The sequence below is a fragment of the Mus caroli genome, chromosome 1, assembly GCF_900094665.2.
Source record: "Mus caroli chromosome 1, CAROLI_EIJ_v1.1, whole genome shotgun sequence".
NCBI classification, from domain to species: Eukaryota; Metazoa; Chordata; class Mammalia; order Rodentia; family Muridae; genus Mus; species Mus caroli.
In genome coordinates, this window is record NC_034570.1 from 5003761 (window position 1) to 5020409 (window position 16649).

The 16649-nt window shown below is 36.0% G+C and overlaps 1 protein-coding gene across 9 annotated transcripts in view; it reads right to left on the reverse strand.

The window, feature by feature from the left end:
* Positions 1-16649, reverse strand: part of Sntg1 (syntrophin gamma 1) — an 835208-nt gene that overhangs the window by 362686 nt on the left and 455873 nt on the right. For all 9 annotated transcript variants that reach the window (XM_029469700.1, XM_029469941.1, XM_029469725.1 and 6 more), the window contains one exon: positions 7985-8038. In XM_029469700.1, the coding sequence (XP_029325560.1) occupies positions 7985-8038 (54 nt within the window). The remainder of the gene's footprint in view (positions 1-7984; positions 8039-16649) is intronic.

The following is a 16649-nucleotide window of genomic DNA, read 5'->3' on the forward strand; positions in this document are numbered from 1 at the left end:
CACTATTGCATATGCCAGAAAGATTTTGCTGAAGGGACCGTGTTATAGCAGTCTCGTATGAGGGTATGCCAGTGCCTGGCAAATACAGAAGTGGATGCTCACAGTCACCTATAAGATGGAACACAGGGCCCCCAATAGAGAAATCACCCAAGGAGCTGAAGAGGTCTGCAACCCTATCAGTGGAACAACAATATGAACTAAGGAGTACCTCCAGAGCTCATATCTCTAGCTGCATTTGTAGCAGAAGATGGCCTTGTTGGCCATTACAGGGAAGAGAGGCCCCTTGGTATTGCAAACTTTATATGCCCCAATACAGGGGAATGCCAGGGCCAATAAGTAGAGTGGGTGGGTAGGGGAGCAGGGTGGAGGGAGGGTATAGGGAACTTTTGGGATAGCATTTGAAATGTATATAAAGAAGATATCTAAAAAAAAAAAAAGAAAAGAAAAGAAAACAAAAGAGAGAAAAAAAGAAAAGAAAAGTCAGGTTTTATCCTAATGAGCTTGTTATTCTAATTACTTGTCTTACTTCCCATGTGGCTTTTAATATTTTTTTTGTTGTTTTCTATACTTAATGTTTTGATTATTATGTCTCATGGAATTTTTCTATTCTTGTGTATCTGGAGTTATGTCTGTTTTTTATACCATGATAGGCACCTTTTTCTTTAGGTTGAGAAGACATTCTACAATTAGAAATTGTATTTTCTTTGCTTTTAGCCTGCGTTTCTTCTCCCTCCTAGGAGAAGTTTTGATCTGATCCTACGGAGGATTATTCAGCAAGTTATTGGTATCTGAGAGCCCACAGAGGATGTCTAAATAGAACCAGCAAGGAGGAAGACCTGAATGCTACTTCATGAGAACTACATTTATGGTATCAGAAGTACCATGCAAGTTTCTAAATGAAGAGACAACCAACAGTTCTACCCAGCAATGATATCTATGAAAGATATCAATGACCAACATAAGATAACAATCCTAGTGGTATAGTAAGAGCACACATACTTTGGCAGTAACCAATAGGTCTCTAATAAGATTTATCACCTACTCAAAAGAAAAAGAGTGTCCATGACTGGGACTGAAAATCTAGTTGACTGCTAAGTGTTAGCTAGGTCATGATTATTACAGGAGAATAAACCAACCACTAATTGATCAAACCAGCATAATCTCTAAAAACAATCTAAAAGCATTTGTCCTTATACACATAGATAAGTGTGGTCTTCACCAATTGTTAAAGAAATTTCCCTTTGTATCAGATGGAAATCAATACATTAGACCACAACCAATCAAAATGCAGAATATGAAAGCCAAATTCCAAATGATCAGTCTACAAAACATTCCCATACCTAAGGCACAAGGAACACTGTGGAAGAGGAGATAGACAGAATATATGTGCCCAAAAAATCAGTACCTTTGCCGTGAGACTGTGATTGTATCTCTTTGAAATAAGAGAAGCTATACCCATAATGTCTCATCAACACAATTGTTCAAACATGAGTTGAACAAGGACACCAATGACCATGTCAAACTGCATAGAGAAAATCTCAGGAAGCCTCAAACCTACGCAAAGAATTACAGGATAACTGAGTAAAGCTAGTAGTGGAAGTGGGAGTGGTAGCCCTCCCAGGAAAGAGCACACCAATTGTCTGTCCAGTGAATATGGTCAATCCTCAAAACAAATATACAGCTAATATAAAAGGGTCTTTACAGGTTGTACTTAGGAATTATATGTATATACAAATATACATGCTGTATCAATTAGTTTTTTAAAAAGGAGTCATGACTATAAAGAATTTGGAGGAAAGGGAAGAGAGAAATTTTATAATTAAATCATGATCAAAAACATAAATGAAAAAAGAGAAATCAATATTTATTACTTAAAGTGCTTTTAAATAGAAACTATCTAATCAAATTTCTTCAATTTCTTTACAAGCCTTGCCTTCCACTTCCATCCTTTATTCTTTACATTTTATTTATTTTGCATCTATGAATGTTCTCCACACATGTATGTCTGTTTATTACTTGAGTGCCTAGTATCTGAAGAAGTCAGAGGAATGTACTGACTATACTAGAATAGAGCTGAGGGTGATTTGAAATTACCATGTAGGTACTAGAAACTAAACCACTGGACTTTCAACTGCTGAACTATCTCTCCATTCTCACTTGGTAACATTACAGATCTCATGGACATCAGCATTTGTTTTTACACTCATTTCTTATTAACAGTCAATTATAAATAGGCCTTGTTTACTATATCTTAGATTCTAATGTATTTTACAACAATATAATCCCTTAAAGGAGATTTAAACTTATTGTAAGGTGTTCCAAGTTACATGTTATGACATTGTATTTAACTGAATAATTAAACAACACTTAGTGTCTCATAGAAATGATTTCCTCAAAGACAAAGTAATTGCTATATTGATTATTTTTATGGTTTCTGGATACATAAATGCTGGAAGCCTATAAATTTCAAAGAATGTCTTTGAGACATCTTCATAGATTTGAAAATCTTCAGATATGTTGTTATTTCACAGTTATGTGTTCCTGCAGATTCAGACAGATATGGAAAACTCATTGTTCCATGCTAGGCAAGAATATAGTGTTCTAGAACTACTGTACTAGTCTAAAGTTGTTCAGCATCCCATAGCTCTTATTGCAATGAGAAAATAAAGGCAGCCATGGAATCAGGAGTACGGTGGTCATAATAATGCCTCATAATAAAAAACCATCACTTTAACTAGAATCTAGCAATTATACCAGACAAAGACAGCAAAACTACTGTTTATCTCATGATATAAAAATACCTATGTCAGGAATCACTAATTGAAAGTTCAGCCAGGAAAAGATATTCTTCCTGAGATCACCTTTGTTTATCAGGGGCTATGGTTGATTGTTTTGGTTCTTGGAGCTTTCCAAGGAAGTTTCTGTGGAAAGCCGTGCAGCGAGCAGCGAGCAATCGCTGTGGAGAGCCGTGCGTGTGCTGCGAGCAATCACCATTATAAGATGGCGCTGGCCTCCGCTGTGACAAACTAGTAAACAAGCCTTGTGCGCAAGTGCGAGAGTGAACTCACTCCTAGTCACTGCCCATTCTCGGGGTGTAATAGTGGTGTGATGAGNGCTATATAAGGGACTCCATTTTCTGGGGTCGGGATCTTCCTGAGAAGTAAACAATAAAGCTTTGCCGCAGAAGATTCCNGTTGTCCTGAGTGTGTTCTTGCCGGCGGGGACAAAAGCTCGAGATAAGTTTCTTCTGATTGAGGTGTCAGATCTGCTGCTCTATTATATTTTTTATTCTTTTATTCTACTCTTGCTTTCTTACTAAATAAACGTACTCATTCAAAATCAAGGACAAATCTCTATAGAGAATGTCATATATATTGACAACATCCACTATCTACTCTGGCAGACATGAATACCCACAACATAACAGGAAAAAGAAAAAGGAAAAAAAGAAAAGCAAGATTGTATAACTAAAATAACATAAGGCACAGTTTTACAATTAGAGATGCTAACAGCATATCCACACCTCTCTTCCTGCTTCTCCAGATCCAATCTGATGAATCTCATCCTTATCTCTGTAACAAAAACAAACCAANCAAACAAACAAACAAAAAGTCTCTAGAAGTCTCCCTCTAGAAGTTTTCCTTTCTGTACTGAAAGGACATTGCAGTTCTTAACATCTGTACTCCAAACACAAGTGCACACAAGTTTGTAAAAGAAATATTACTGTTTAAATCACATACTGACCCTCACACACTGATAATGGGAGGCTTCAATATACCACTCTCATAAATGGAGAAAAACTAAACAGAGAAATGCAGGAGCTAACACATTTTATAAACCAAATGGACCTCAAAGATATTTATAGAAAATTTTAGCACCCCACAAAAACTATACCTTCTTCTCTGCCCCTTAGAAAACGTTTCCCCAAAATTGACCACATACTCAGACACAAAGCATGTTTGAACAGTTACAAACAACAACAACAACAAGACAGAATTTCTTGGAGTCTATCAGATCACAAGGGTTAAAAACTCTCAATCAAAAACAACAGAACCAACACAAAGCTTACAGAGAAACAGAACAATGCTCTATTGTATGAAAAGGGGTCAATACAGAAGAAATTAAAGACTGTCTAGAATTCAGTGACATAAATACACAATATATCAAAACTTATAGGACACAATGAGAGCAGTTCTAAGAGTCACATTGTAGCATTAAGTGTCTACATTAAAAAAAATAAATAAGAAGGAAGAAAGGAATGAGGGAAAGAAAGAAAAAAGGAAGGAAGGAAGGAAGGAAGGAAGGAAGGAAGGAAGGAAGGAAGGAAGGAAGGAAGGAAGGAAGATAGAACTGAAAAAAAATCCGTAATAGCAAATTAACTGCACACCTGAAAGCTTTAAAACTAATAAAGGTAATCACATGTAAGAGGAGTAAATTTCAAGAAATAATAATCAAACTCAGGGCTGAAATGAATAAAGTAAGCACAAAGAAAACAATACAAAAATAAATGAAAGAGTTGGTTCTTTGAGAAAATCAACAAGGTAGAAAAACTCTTATGAAAATTAACTAAAAGGCAGAGAGAGAGAATATCCAACAAAATGAAAAGTTAAACAGATAAAATATATAGATACCCTGTATAAATAGACCTCAAAAAATGCAAGGAATCATGAGGACATACTTTAAATACAAGGAGGGACCAGGAGGATGGGTAACATTTCAGATGTAAATAAATAAAAATAATTGATCAATAAAATACAGATAACAACAACAACATGAACGTACTTCACTATAGTGGTATGAATATGCTTGGCACAAGAAGTGGCACTATTAGGAGGTGTGACCTTGTTAGAGTAGGTGTAGCCTTGTTGGAGGAGGTGTGTCACTGTGGGGGTGAGACCCAGCTCCTTGCTGCCTGAAAGCCAGTCTCCTGTTTGCCTTCAGAACAAGATGTACAATTCTCCAATGCCATGCCTTCCTGCATGCTGCAATGTTTCCCACCATTATGATAAAGGCAGATTATGATAATGGACTGAACCTCAGAACCAGTAAGCCAGACCCAATTAAATGTCCTTAAGAGTTGTGTTGGAAAAAAAAAAAAAAAAAGAGTTGTGTTGGTCATGGTGTCTCTTCACAGCAATGAAAACTCTAAGTAAGACATTTACCATATAGGAAATATCTAAAAGAAACATAATATTTTTGACAGGTACCACTTATCAAAATTAAATCAAGATCAGATCAGATAAGAAATTGAAACACAAGCATAACCCCTAGTGAAATAGTAGTAATCATTAAATATCTCCTAACCTAATTTATAAATGGAGTACTGATTTAAATAGAAAAATCTCAAAAAGGGGAATTCATACAGCCAATAAACTTTTAAAAAATGCTCAACACCCTTACCCGCCAGGAAAATGCAAATCAAAACTACTTTGAGATTCTATCTTACATCTGTCTGAATATTTGACATCAGTAACACAAGGGAAAGCTCATGCTGGTAATGCTCTGAAATAATAAGAGTACTCCTCCATTGCTGATGAGTGCAAACTTGTGTATCCCCTATGGGAATCAATTGTGTGGTTCGTTAAAAAGTTATAAATTGATCCACCTCAAGATCCAGCTATATATAGTACTCTTACACATACAGCCAAAGGATTCTTCATTCTACCTCAGAAATACTTGCTCAACCATGTTAATTGATGCTGTATTCATAATATCCAGAAACTGAAAACAATCTAGATGTCCCTTACCAGAAGAAAGGATAAATAGGTGCACTATTTACAAAATGGATTATTACTTAGTTCTTAAACACAAAAGTCACCCTAAAATTTGCAGGCAAATAGATGGAACTAAAAAAGAAATCATCCTATGTTAGTTAGCAGAGTCCTATACATATAAATATTTAATATATTCAAATATATGTACATATTAGCCATTAGGTAACCAACCTAAAACTCCCAGAAAGGTTGGGTATAGAGGCGGTGACTAGTTGGGTACTTTTGGTCTCTCTGGGAGGAAAAAATAAAATAGGTTTTATGAGACAAAAAAGAGAGGATCATGTGGGGAGCAGGAAGGAACACAAGCTTGAAGGAGGGAATACAGACAGAGAAGCTAGAAATGGAGTCACTTGAGGAATGGTATAAAACTTTAGTGCAGTGTAAACTTCCTAGTATATTTTAAGGTGACTTTAATGAGATCTCCTAGTAATGGGAGAGACAACGTTCCAAACACACATCTCTTGTCACCAAACAAAGCTTCCAGTACAATTACTGGGTTGCATTCAGTTGAGATCTTGGCTATGGTGGTTCCATGGTAGTCTCCAAATAACCCTCATGGTTGCCAAGTCATTTTGCAAACAGACAGTGGGATCCCATTGCAGAAGACAGCACTCACACAACTCATTGAACATGGATAAGTCAAGATTGTGCCTACATGGATGCTTCCTCCAATATGTTCTAGTGTCTGTCGTATGTTCAGATATTCTGCAGACTACCAAAAGAAGAAATACAAACACTGATAATCTGTTCTGCTGGAAAATATGCTAGGGCAATGGTGGCACAGAGCATGTCGAATAGCCAATCAATATCTTATTTGATTTAAAATTTGTTTTTTTTTTATTACCTCATATCTTATTTTATCATGTTTTGTTGTTATCTCTTAGAAGCCTGTTCTTTTCAAATAATAGAAAGGGATTGAATTAAAGGCTAGAGGAGGTATATAAGAACTGGGAGGAGTAAAGGGAGAGGAAACTGTGATGAGGAATAATAAAATGATCTATTTTTCAATTTGAAAGGTAAAATATAAATCTCATAGAATGTCTTATATATTTTTTTGAATATTACTTCAATAAGTAAAATGTATGACCTGCAGGTGCTGCGTTTAAAACATGAATAAACCACATACCTTGACCTTAGAGTTTTCTCTGCATCAAATGAAACTGGTTTGTAAACCATTTTAGGCCAATTCCAATAACTAATTGGAAGTATCAGAGGGTATAAGTTTTTGTGAAATGTCATTCTTTTTAAAGTTTTGAAAATAAAACAAAGCACAAAGATTTTATAGTAACATCAACATAACCAGTTTCAGAAAAACCTCACCCTTTTATTTTTTCACTATTTGTTAGAATGTTCTAATCAGATATAGTCATAATTTCATTATAGGTCAATACAAATTGCTTTCTAGAAACTGATGCAAGAGATTCAAGTTTGAGTCATGTAAAATATAAAAGGTCAGTATTCAAAGTAGTTAAGAAGTGATGATTACTATGTATGATTGATTTTAACACTAATACAGATGCTGAGTTATAACTCTGTTTTTTTGGGGGGGAGAGATATTCACTTGATAGCATAAAATACTTGAAATTCTTAGGCAAATACAAAATATATTTATCTATGAACATTTGCATTTTACCTGAAAAATTAAAACAAATGGTATTTTGAATGCATCATAGATAATAATAAAAAAAGATGTTCTTTTGTACTAAGATATATTGCTATATTCCTCAAGGCCCAAATCCATGTATTATGGAAGAACATACTTGAAAGAACTCTCATATGCTGAAAGGAGTATACATCACTATAACTCAAACCAAAGTTTAAGGACAGGGCTGCTACAAATTTTAATTGCTTTAAATATCTACATAGGATTCAGATCATGAAATCCCAACATATTAGTGATGATAAGAAGCACAAGTTAGAAATATTTATGTGCAAACAGCATCTTCCAATATCTTCCTCCTGTGCCATCATGCAATATGTCATTTATGGATAAAAGCAGTTCTGTTATGCTCACATACTCCAGAAAGTGTTAAGAACCAAGGCTTCCAAAGTGATCTTGGGTTTCTATCTTTAAGGAATAAAATGTGCTTTGGTCGTAATGAACCCTTCACTCATTATCTGAAAAAGGCAGTGTTTCATGTCTGTAGAGTCTGGCCAGGTGTTTCCTAGTTACAATCTGTATGTAAGAAGTAGAAAATCGTTTGACCTACCTCCTCACAGGTAGTTCTGAAATCCATGTGCTGTGGCACTGTGAAGGATGTGGTCTGTAAAGACAGAAAGAAGGATTGTTACAAGTATCATAGAAGGCAATGCAGAACACCATGGACACAGCGCAAGAAACCAAAACACTGCTGTGGGAAAACAGGACAGTCAGTTAGAAGAAATAGAACAATAGAGAAAAGAAGACCTAAAAAATTTTCTATTCAAGCTTTGTGGAGGTATAGACAGCTTTGATCATCTAGAATGTCATTGGAGAACATTCCAGGCCTCTCCACCTGTCTTTGTACAGGCTGATTTGCCATGTGACTAGCCTCTTTGGTTCTTCCTCAGTTGCACCATTTGTTTTGAAACCTGACTTTCTAGGAGGGATGATTTCAAAGAGTTTAATTAAATATTGCTTGTCATCTAGTTATCTCTTGAATGAAAAGTTAAATAATCTTACTCTTTCTAATTGAAAAGCTACATGCATGAATAATTCTCTTTGAAACTTAAATTTTTATTCACAAACATTATGATAAAATAAAGTGAGTTACTCATTAGTTTACATAAAAATAAGATCATTGAAAACAGAAGTAACTGTATAGCTAAATGGTGAAGAGATTTAAATACGTAGAATGTAGAATGTTTTTTAAATATCAAAGTAGATGGATTAGGCTAATGAGACATCTCATTTGGTTTTTTCCATTAATTCATTTATTCACTTTACATTCTGGTTGCAGCTCCCTTTCTCCTCCGAATCCCCCCTTCCAAGACCCTCCTGTCATGCTCTTCTCCCCTCTCTGAGAATGGGGAGGCCCTCCTGGCTACTAACTCACCCAGGAATTTCATGTCAATGTAGAACTAGGCACTTCCTCTCCCACTGAAGCCAGACAAGATGACCCAATTAGGGAAACAGGATCCATAGGCAGACAACAGAGTCAGGGACAGCCCATATAATATTTCAAATTTTTTATTTTAGCATTTTGTTTACAATATATGTTAAACACAAACGCCAAGCATTAACAGAAAATAGTATCTTTTTACATATTTAAGCAAAATAATATCCAGCTAAGCACAATGATTATATAAAGAAAACTTCAAAGAATAGTATATAGTTTTTCAAATAGAAAAACATGCTGCCCCAAAATACTTATCTTTGAAACAGTAAAGATATTTCTCTGGTGTCACAGTTTGTTATATGAGATCAAGGAATGCTTGATCAAGTAAGTGCAGAAATTCATGTGGGAAGACCCTTAACTGTCAGAGATTGTTAGCTCCAACAGAATTAAAACTGGCACTTTTTCAGTAGAAGCTGAATATTTCATGTAACATATAAAGAATGCATGATATGTTTTGTGGACTGTAAAACTAATTTTATTTCACTAAAATGCAGAAGATGACTGCTTGCCATACATTTACACAACAAATCATTAGTAACCTTATGATGAAAGGGCTCTCCTGTCTATACAAGAAAGAAAACATGCATTGATCACCGACTCGAGAAGAGAAGCATACAGACCTGACATCAATCCATTACTTATATGAAAATAAGAAGAGGGGGTAGGGGGAGGGAGGGGGAGGGAGGAAAGGGAGGAGGGGGAAGGAGAAGAGAAGGAGAAATGTAGCATTTCTCTCCAGCTTTGGAAAGATGGAGACAGGCAAGGCAGATCCTTGCCATGCCCTAGCAAGCCAGGCAAGCCAAGTGTGTAAGGTCTAGCTCAGACTGAAACAATGTCTCAAAAAATAAGCTGAAGAGCTGTTGAGTAAATAACCTGGCATTGACCTCTAGCCTATGTGAACTGATATACAGAAGTGCACCACAACAAGCACACATATGAATACCCATAACAAGTAAATGAAAGTAAGAAACATCAAAATTAATGTTTTGCTGCTAATAATTGATGTTAAGCAATAATCTAAATCAAACCTCATATTGAGATTCATGTACTGAATGTAACTTTAGCATATTCATTTTAAGTTGTTATTTCATAGCAATATTGCATTTAAACAAAGGCTCTGCCTATTTACCTTTACAATTTTATCATATTTTGTTTTTCATTATATTTATTATATTTATTATTTAAAACATAGGCGTGAAGGCTCTGTTTCAGCACCACCTTGACATCTCCATGTTCAATACAGGTGCTGTCTTCAGTCATGGGGTCTTGCAGTAAGTTTCTATAGTCATGACAATAGCCTGGATTGCTTGGAGATTACCAAGAGGCCCTTTTGTCCAACATCTCAATTAGATGTAACTAAATCCTGGTATTTGAAGCTTTGACTGGTGATAAGAGATGGCCATCTGAAATTCTGTTTCCCTCATTATTTGGCAATTTCATGTAATTATATATAAAATGTTCTTTGGTGGTAATTAGCCCTTCATTCATTCTCTGGGAAAAGCAGTGTTTCATGTTCATAGAGTTTGGCCAGATGTTTCCTGGTTACAATCTGTAACAAGTATAAAATCTTTTGACCCACCTTTCAAAGGGCTGTAAAGAATTGTGTTGAAATTTTGATGGAGATTGTCTTGAATCTGTAGATACCATTGGTAAGATATCTATGGTTACTATGTTACTGTTACTGATTCAGGAATGTGGGAGACCTTCTGATATCTTCAGTTTTTTTCTTCAGTACTTTGAAGTTTTTATCATGCTTGTTTTTTACTTGCTTGGAAAGAGTTACCCAAAGATATTTTATTTGAGGCTATTGTGAAAGGTGTTTTTCCCCTGATTTCTTTCTTAGACCATTTGTCCTTTCTATTTAGGAGGAATTTGTGTGTGTGTGTTTGTGACTTTTGAATCCAGCTACTTTTCTTAAAGTATGTATCAAATGTAGGAGTTTCCCATTGAAATTTTTAGGGTCACTTATGTCTATTATCATATCATTTGAAAATAAAGATACTTTGATCTCTTCCTTTCAAATTTGTATCTTTTTATTTACTTCAGTTTTCTTATTGCTCTAGCTGAGACTTCAAGTAGTATAGTGAATATACAGAGAGACAATGGACAACCTTGTCCTGTTATTGACTTTAGTGGGATTGCTTTTAGTTTCTCTACATTTAAGTTGATACGGTCTATGAGCTTGTTTTAAACTACCTTTATTGTGTTTAGGCATGTCCTTTGTACTCCTAATTTCTGCAGGATTTTCTTTTTAATCATGAAGTGTGTTGGATTTCATCAAAAGGATTTTCTGCAGCTTTAATCATGAGGGTATTGTTTTTCAGTTAGTTTGTATGATGGATTACATTTACTGATTTATGTAGGCTGAACCACCTTCACATCTCTGGGATGAAGTCTCTATCATGGTGGTGCTATTTTTTATGTACTTAATTCCATTTCTTCATAACATCTTTATGTGGTTTAAGTGTCAGCATAACTATGATTTCATAAAATGGGCTGGGAAAGGTTTCTTCTGTTTCAATTATGTGGAACAAGATTAGATAAATTGGCATTAATTCTTCTTCGAAAGTCCAGTAGAATTTTGTGCTAAAGCCACCTGGCCCTGAGAGTTTTGTTTGTTTGTTTAATTACTGCTTCTATTTTATTAAGGAATAATGGTCTGTTTAAATTGTTTATTTGGTGTTGATTTAACTTTGGTAAATGGTACCTATCACGAAATTATACCATTCTTTTAGATATTCCTATTTGGTGGAGTGCAGTTTTGTAAAGTATGTCCTGTGATTCCTTGGATTTCCTCAATGCCTGTTATTAATTACCCCCTTTCTTCCCTAATTCTGTCAGTGAAGCTCTTTTAGTTAATTTGGGCAAGAGTTGGTAATCTTTAGATATTCTTAAAGAACCAACTATTTCTTTAATTGTTTCTTTGTATTGCTTTGTTTGTTTATATTTGATTGATTTTAGCCTTGGGTTAAATTATTTCTTGCCATCTACTCCTTTTATGTGTGAATTCTTCTTTTTCCTATAGAGCTTTCAGGTGTTGTGAAGTGGCTAGTATGAGATCACTCCATTTTTTTTAATGTAGAGATTTAGTAATATGAATATACTTTTCAACAGCACTTATTGTGTTCTTATAACTTTGGATATGCTGTGTTTTCATTTTCATTCAATATCATAAAATATTTAGTTTCTGTCTTGATCCACTTTTTCTTCAGTAAAATGTTGTTAAGTTTCTGAGAGTTTGTAAACTTTCTGTTGTTGATGGGCATCTAAATTAAAACTTGCTGTGGTCAAATTGGATGCACGATGATATTTCAATTTTCTTATATATGTTGAGACTTGCTTTGTGTTCAAGTATGTGGTCAATTTTGAGAAAATTACAAGAGGTGCTGAGAATGCATATTCATTGTGTTTGGTTGAGATGCTCTGTAAATAAACCTTAGAACAATTTGGTCTATAATATCAGCCTGCTTCATTATTTCTTTGCTTAGTTTTTGTCTGGATGACCCATCTTTTGACAACAGCAGAGTAATGAAGTCTCCTACTATCAGTCTGTGAGGGTCAATGTGTGGTTTAAGCTGTTGAAGTGATTCCTTTACAAAATTGTCTGCCCTTGATGGGGAGACACAGATCCTTTGAATTAAAATGTCCAGGAAATTCCCCTCATGCCAATGTGTTCCACTTATTTTTCTATTAGACTCAGTGTATCTGCTTTTATGTGAAGGTTCTTGATTCACTTTGACTTGAGCTTTATACAAGGTGATAAATATGGGTCAATTTGCATTCTTCTACATGCAGACTGCAGGTAGACCAGCACCATTTGTTGAAGATGGTTTCTGTATGGTTTTGTCTTCTTTGTCAAAGATCAAGTGTCCATAGGTGTGTGGATTTATTTCTGGGTCTTCAATTTTATTCCATTAATCCACCTGTCTATTTCTGTACCAGTACTATCTATGTGGTTTTTATCACTATTGCTTTGTAGTACAGCTTGAGGTCAGAGATGATGATTCCCCAAGAACTTCTTTTATTGCTGAGAATTGTTTTAAACTATCCTTGTTTGTTGTTGTTCTTGTTGTTATTGCTGTTGTTGTTATTCCATGTGAAATTTAAGAATTACTTTTTCCATCTCTGTAAAGAATTGAGTTGGAATTTTGATGGAGATTGCATTAAATCTGTAGGTTGCTTTTGGTAAGACAGTCATTTTACTATGCTAATCCTGCCAATCCATGAGCATGGGATATCTTTCCATCTTCTGAGCTCTTCTTTGATTTCTTTCTTCAGGGACTTGAAGTTCTTGTCATGTAGATCTTACACTTGATTGGTTAGGGTTACACCAAGATATTTTATACTATTTGTGGCTCTTTCGAAGGGTGTTGTTTCACTAATTTCTTTCTCAGCCCATTTATCCTTTGTATAAAGGAAGGCTATTGATTTATTTGAATTAATTTTACATCAAGTCATTTTCCTGGGTAGTGGACAAGGGGAATCTCTAGATAGTTAAAGACATCAGGGAGTAAGCGGCTCTCAGGAACTACTGGGGATGATCTTAGCTCAAATGCCCAACAGTGGGGAGATGTAACCTAAAGAGAGCACTACCAGTAAATAGACAGTGTCCCCAGTGAAAGGATGGGACCACTTACCCATCTTAAAATTTTCTACCCAGATTTGTTCCTGTCTAATGGAAAATCATGGACAAAAATGGAGCAGAGACTGGAAAAACACTATACTGAGACTGTCCCAACTTGGGATCCATCCCATGTGTAGGCACCAAACCCAACACTATTGCTGTTGCCATGTTGTCCTTGCAGATAGGAGCCTAACATGACTGTACTCTGAGATGCTCTACCAACACCTGACTGAGACAGATGCAGAGCAGATATTCACAGTCAACCATTGAACTGAGTTTAGTGACCCCAATGGAAGAGTTAGGGAAAGGACTGAAGGAGCTAAAGAGGATTACAATCCCATAGGAGAACAATATCAACAAACTCCTTGGAGCTCCCAGAGACTAAGCCACCAACAAAAGAGCATTCATTGGCTGGTCCTTGGTCCCCTGCTACATATGTAGCAGAGGACAGCCTTTGTCTGGCCACAGTGGGAGGAGATGTGCTTGTTCCTGTGCAAATTTGATGCCCCAGAGAACGGGGGATGCTAGAGGGGTGAGGTGGGAGTGGGTGTTAGTAGAGGAGTACTCTCTTAAAAGTGAAGGGGAGGAGGGATGAGGTGAGGGGCTCCTGGCATGAGGACTGGGGAGGGGAATAAAACTTAAAATGTAAATAAATAAAATTGTTAATACAAAAAATTAAAATGTCCTCCTTTGCTTTTTTCCCTTTGATGAGTATATAATATTATTCTTTATGTCATTTGATTAGTTTTGGTTTAAAGTCTGTTTTGTCAGATATTAAAATGACTGCACCAGTTTTGTTTCTTGCTTGGAATGACTTTTTCGAACCCTTTAACTTGAGGTGATACATAAAAGCTGTTTTAAGGTCTTTTATTATGCTGGAATGATAGAATATTTAGGGCTTGTTGTAGTGGTATTCCTGGGCCCTAGTGGAGAATTATTGTTCTGGCTATTGTTGTGTTTTACGCTGGTGTTTAGACACCCTGATCTGTGAAGATTGTAATTCTAAGTGACATCTTGCCTTGTTTTTGTTGATTGGGTTGTTAGTTTGTTTTTGTTTTTGTTTTCTTGGTTTCTGTTTTCTGTTGTTCTTAGGAACATGTGACAGTATTTGTTGCTTGTAGGAAAATCTTCTTGGGTCATAATATATGTGTGCACTGAGAGTTCCAGATAAAATGTGTCTCTGTGTATTTGATCCCGAGACTTGAATGGGCATGGACATGTGAAAATGGAAGTGCTTCAAAGGAGCAAGAAGAGCAGGGTATTACACAATGATTAGTCCACTGGGAATGACTGCAGGGCCAGTAACGATGTCATGGAAGAAAGTCTATATTAGAACTGGGGATGAGACTGGAGGACTGGGCTTGGAGAAACAGGAAAAAGTGAGGATCTGCAGTTACTCTGATTGCTTCCCTGGTCAGAGTGGTCTGTGGGTTTCCCAGCAGTGTATGCTGGAGGTGAGGGCTGGGACAATGCAGTGGGGGGGAGGGGGGAGGGGAGTTTGGAGGGGAAGATTTGTGATATCTACTAAAGATGGGTGCAGGAGGGGAAGCAAGGTTGCACCAGGTGTTCTGCTGACACCTGAGAACGGGAGAAATGAGACCGGGAGATTAACTTAGAGAAGAGGAGGGAGAAATGAAGATCTGCAATTAACCTACCTGCTTCCCTGACTGGAGTGGCCTGTGTTGCAGTGCGGGTGGGGCTGGGACAAAGCAAAGAGTAAGAGAATGATGCTTAGGTTGTGATGATCTTTGATATCTACCAGATATAGGTGAAATTGCTGCAGGTGTTCTGCTGCAGAGCTGAGATGAGAAGAGGGGATTGAGCTTGGAGGAATGGAAGGAAAGCTGAAGATCTACAGCTAGCCTACCAGCTTCCCTGGCAGAAGTACACGTTATGGTTTTTAAAACACAAATCTTGCACTATATTTCATCAAAACACTAGATAATAATTTCATATTTTTACTCAGAAACGAATATTAGTGTGGAATGCCAAGCATTCCATTTAATTAGCATGTAATCATGTTATATTTGTAATAAAGCAATTTTTAGTGATTATAAATTTTAAAATGACAAAAATACATTGAATCTTTCAAAAAATCTTTTTTATTATATAAACTTTAATGGTTGTAGAGGTTATAGGAAAATTTTGAAATTAGCAGATTTCCTATTTAGACAAATACATCTATTATTAATATCTTCCATAAACATGACATATTTATTATAGTTCCTGAAATGACTGACTCACTGCTACCTAAAGAGATGTGTATTAATACTTCCTTTGTCAACCTCAGTGGTTCTCCTTTGCTCCTGAATTCCACCCAAGGCACCACACAGCATTTACTCTACCAATCTTCCCAGCTTCCTCTTAGCTGAACCCTTTCGCATATTTCCTTTTGTTTAAAGAATCTAACAATGCTGAGAAGTACCCAGACACTTATCAGTGCAATTCCACTAAAAGTATGACTCAATGTTTCATAATTAAATTACAGTTGTTGATTACTAGGGACAAGAACACAAAGTGCCACACAATTATTATCCATTCAAATCAGAGCCATCACTAATCAACTAACCAAGTAGCAGAGAAAATGTGCATAGCTTTCTCCAATGTAATGTTTTTCTTTTCTAATTCTCTGCCTTCTCATTCTTAATACCCATATTGACTCCCAAGAAAGTGGATTAATGTTTGGCACCTGGGAAAAGACTGTCCCAGAGGCAAAGTACATAAAGGAATAGAAAGGTAAAGACTACCTTCCCATTACACAAGACACTGCTCTATCATTATTCAGGAAATGTAAGGATTGGATCTAGACTTTTGGTATAGCATTTGTAATGTAAATGAAGAAAATATCTAATAAAAATTGCAAAAAAGAAGAAGTATAAAACACAATAAAGTTACTGTTAAGGTATTTTTATCTTTGACATTAGGGAATTAGTCTGACAAAATTCAGAGCCTTGTACTCTGGTGACATTGCAAGGAGTCCAGTGTGTGAGGAATGGCACCATATTCTTCCAAATGTAAGCAATATGTTGCTGTAAGTAGCTTTTTATATACATGGGAGCTGAACAATGCCTTGGTGTCCTGTTGGGAGTTTTCAAGTTTTCAGAAATCTCTCTCTCTCTCTCTCTCTCTCTCTCTCTCTCTCTCTCTCTCTCT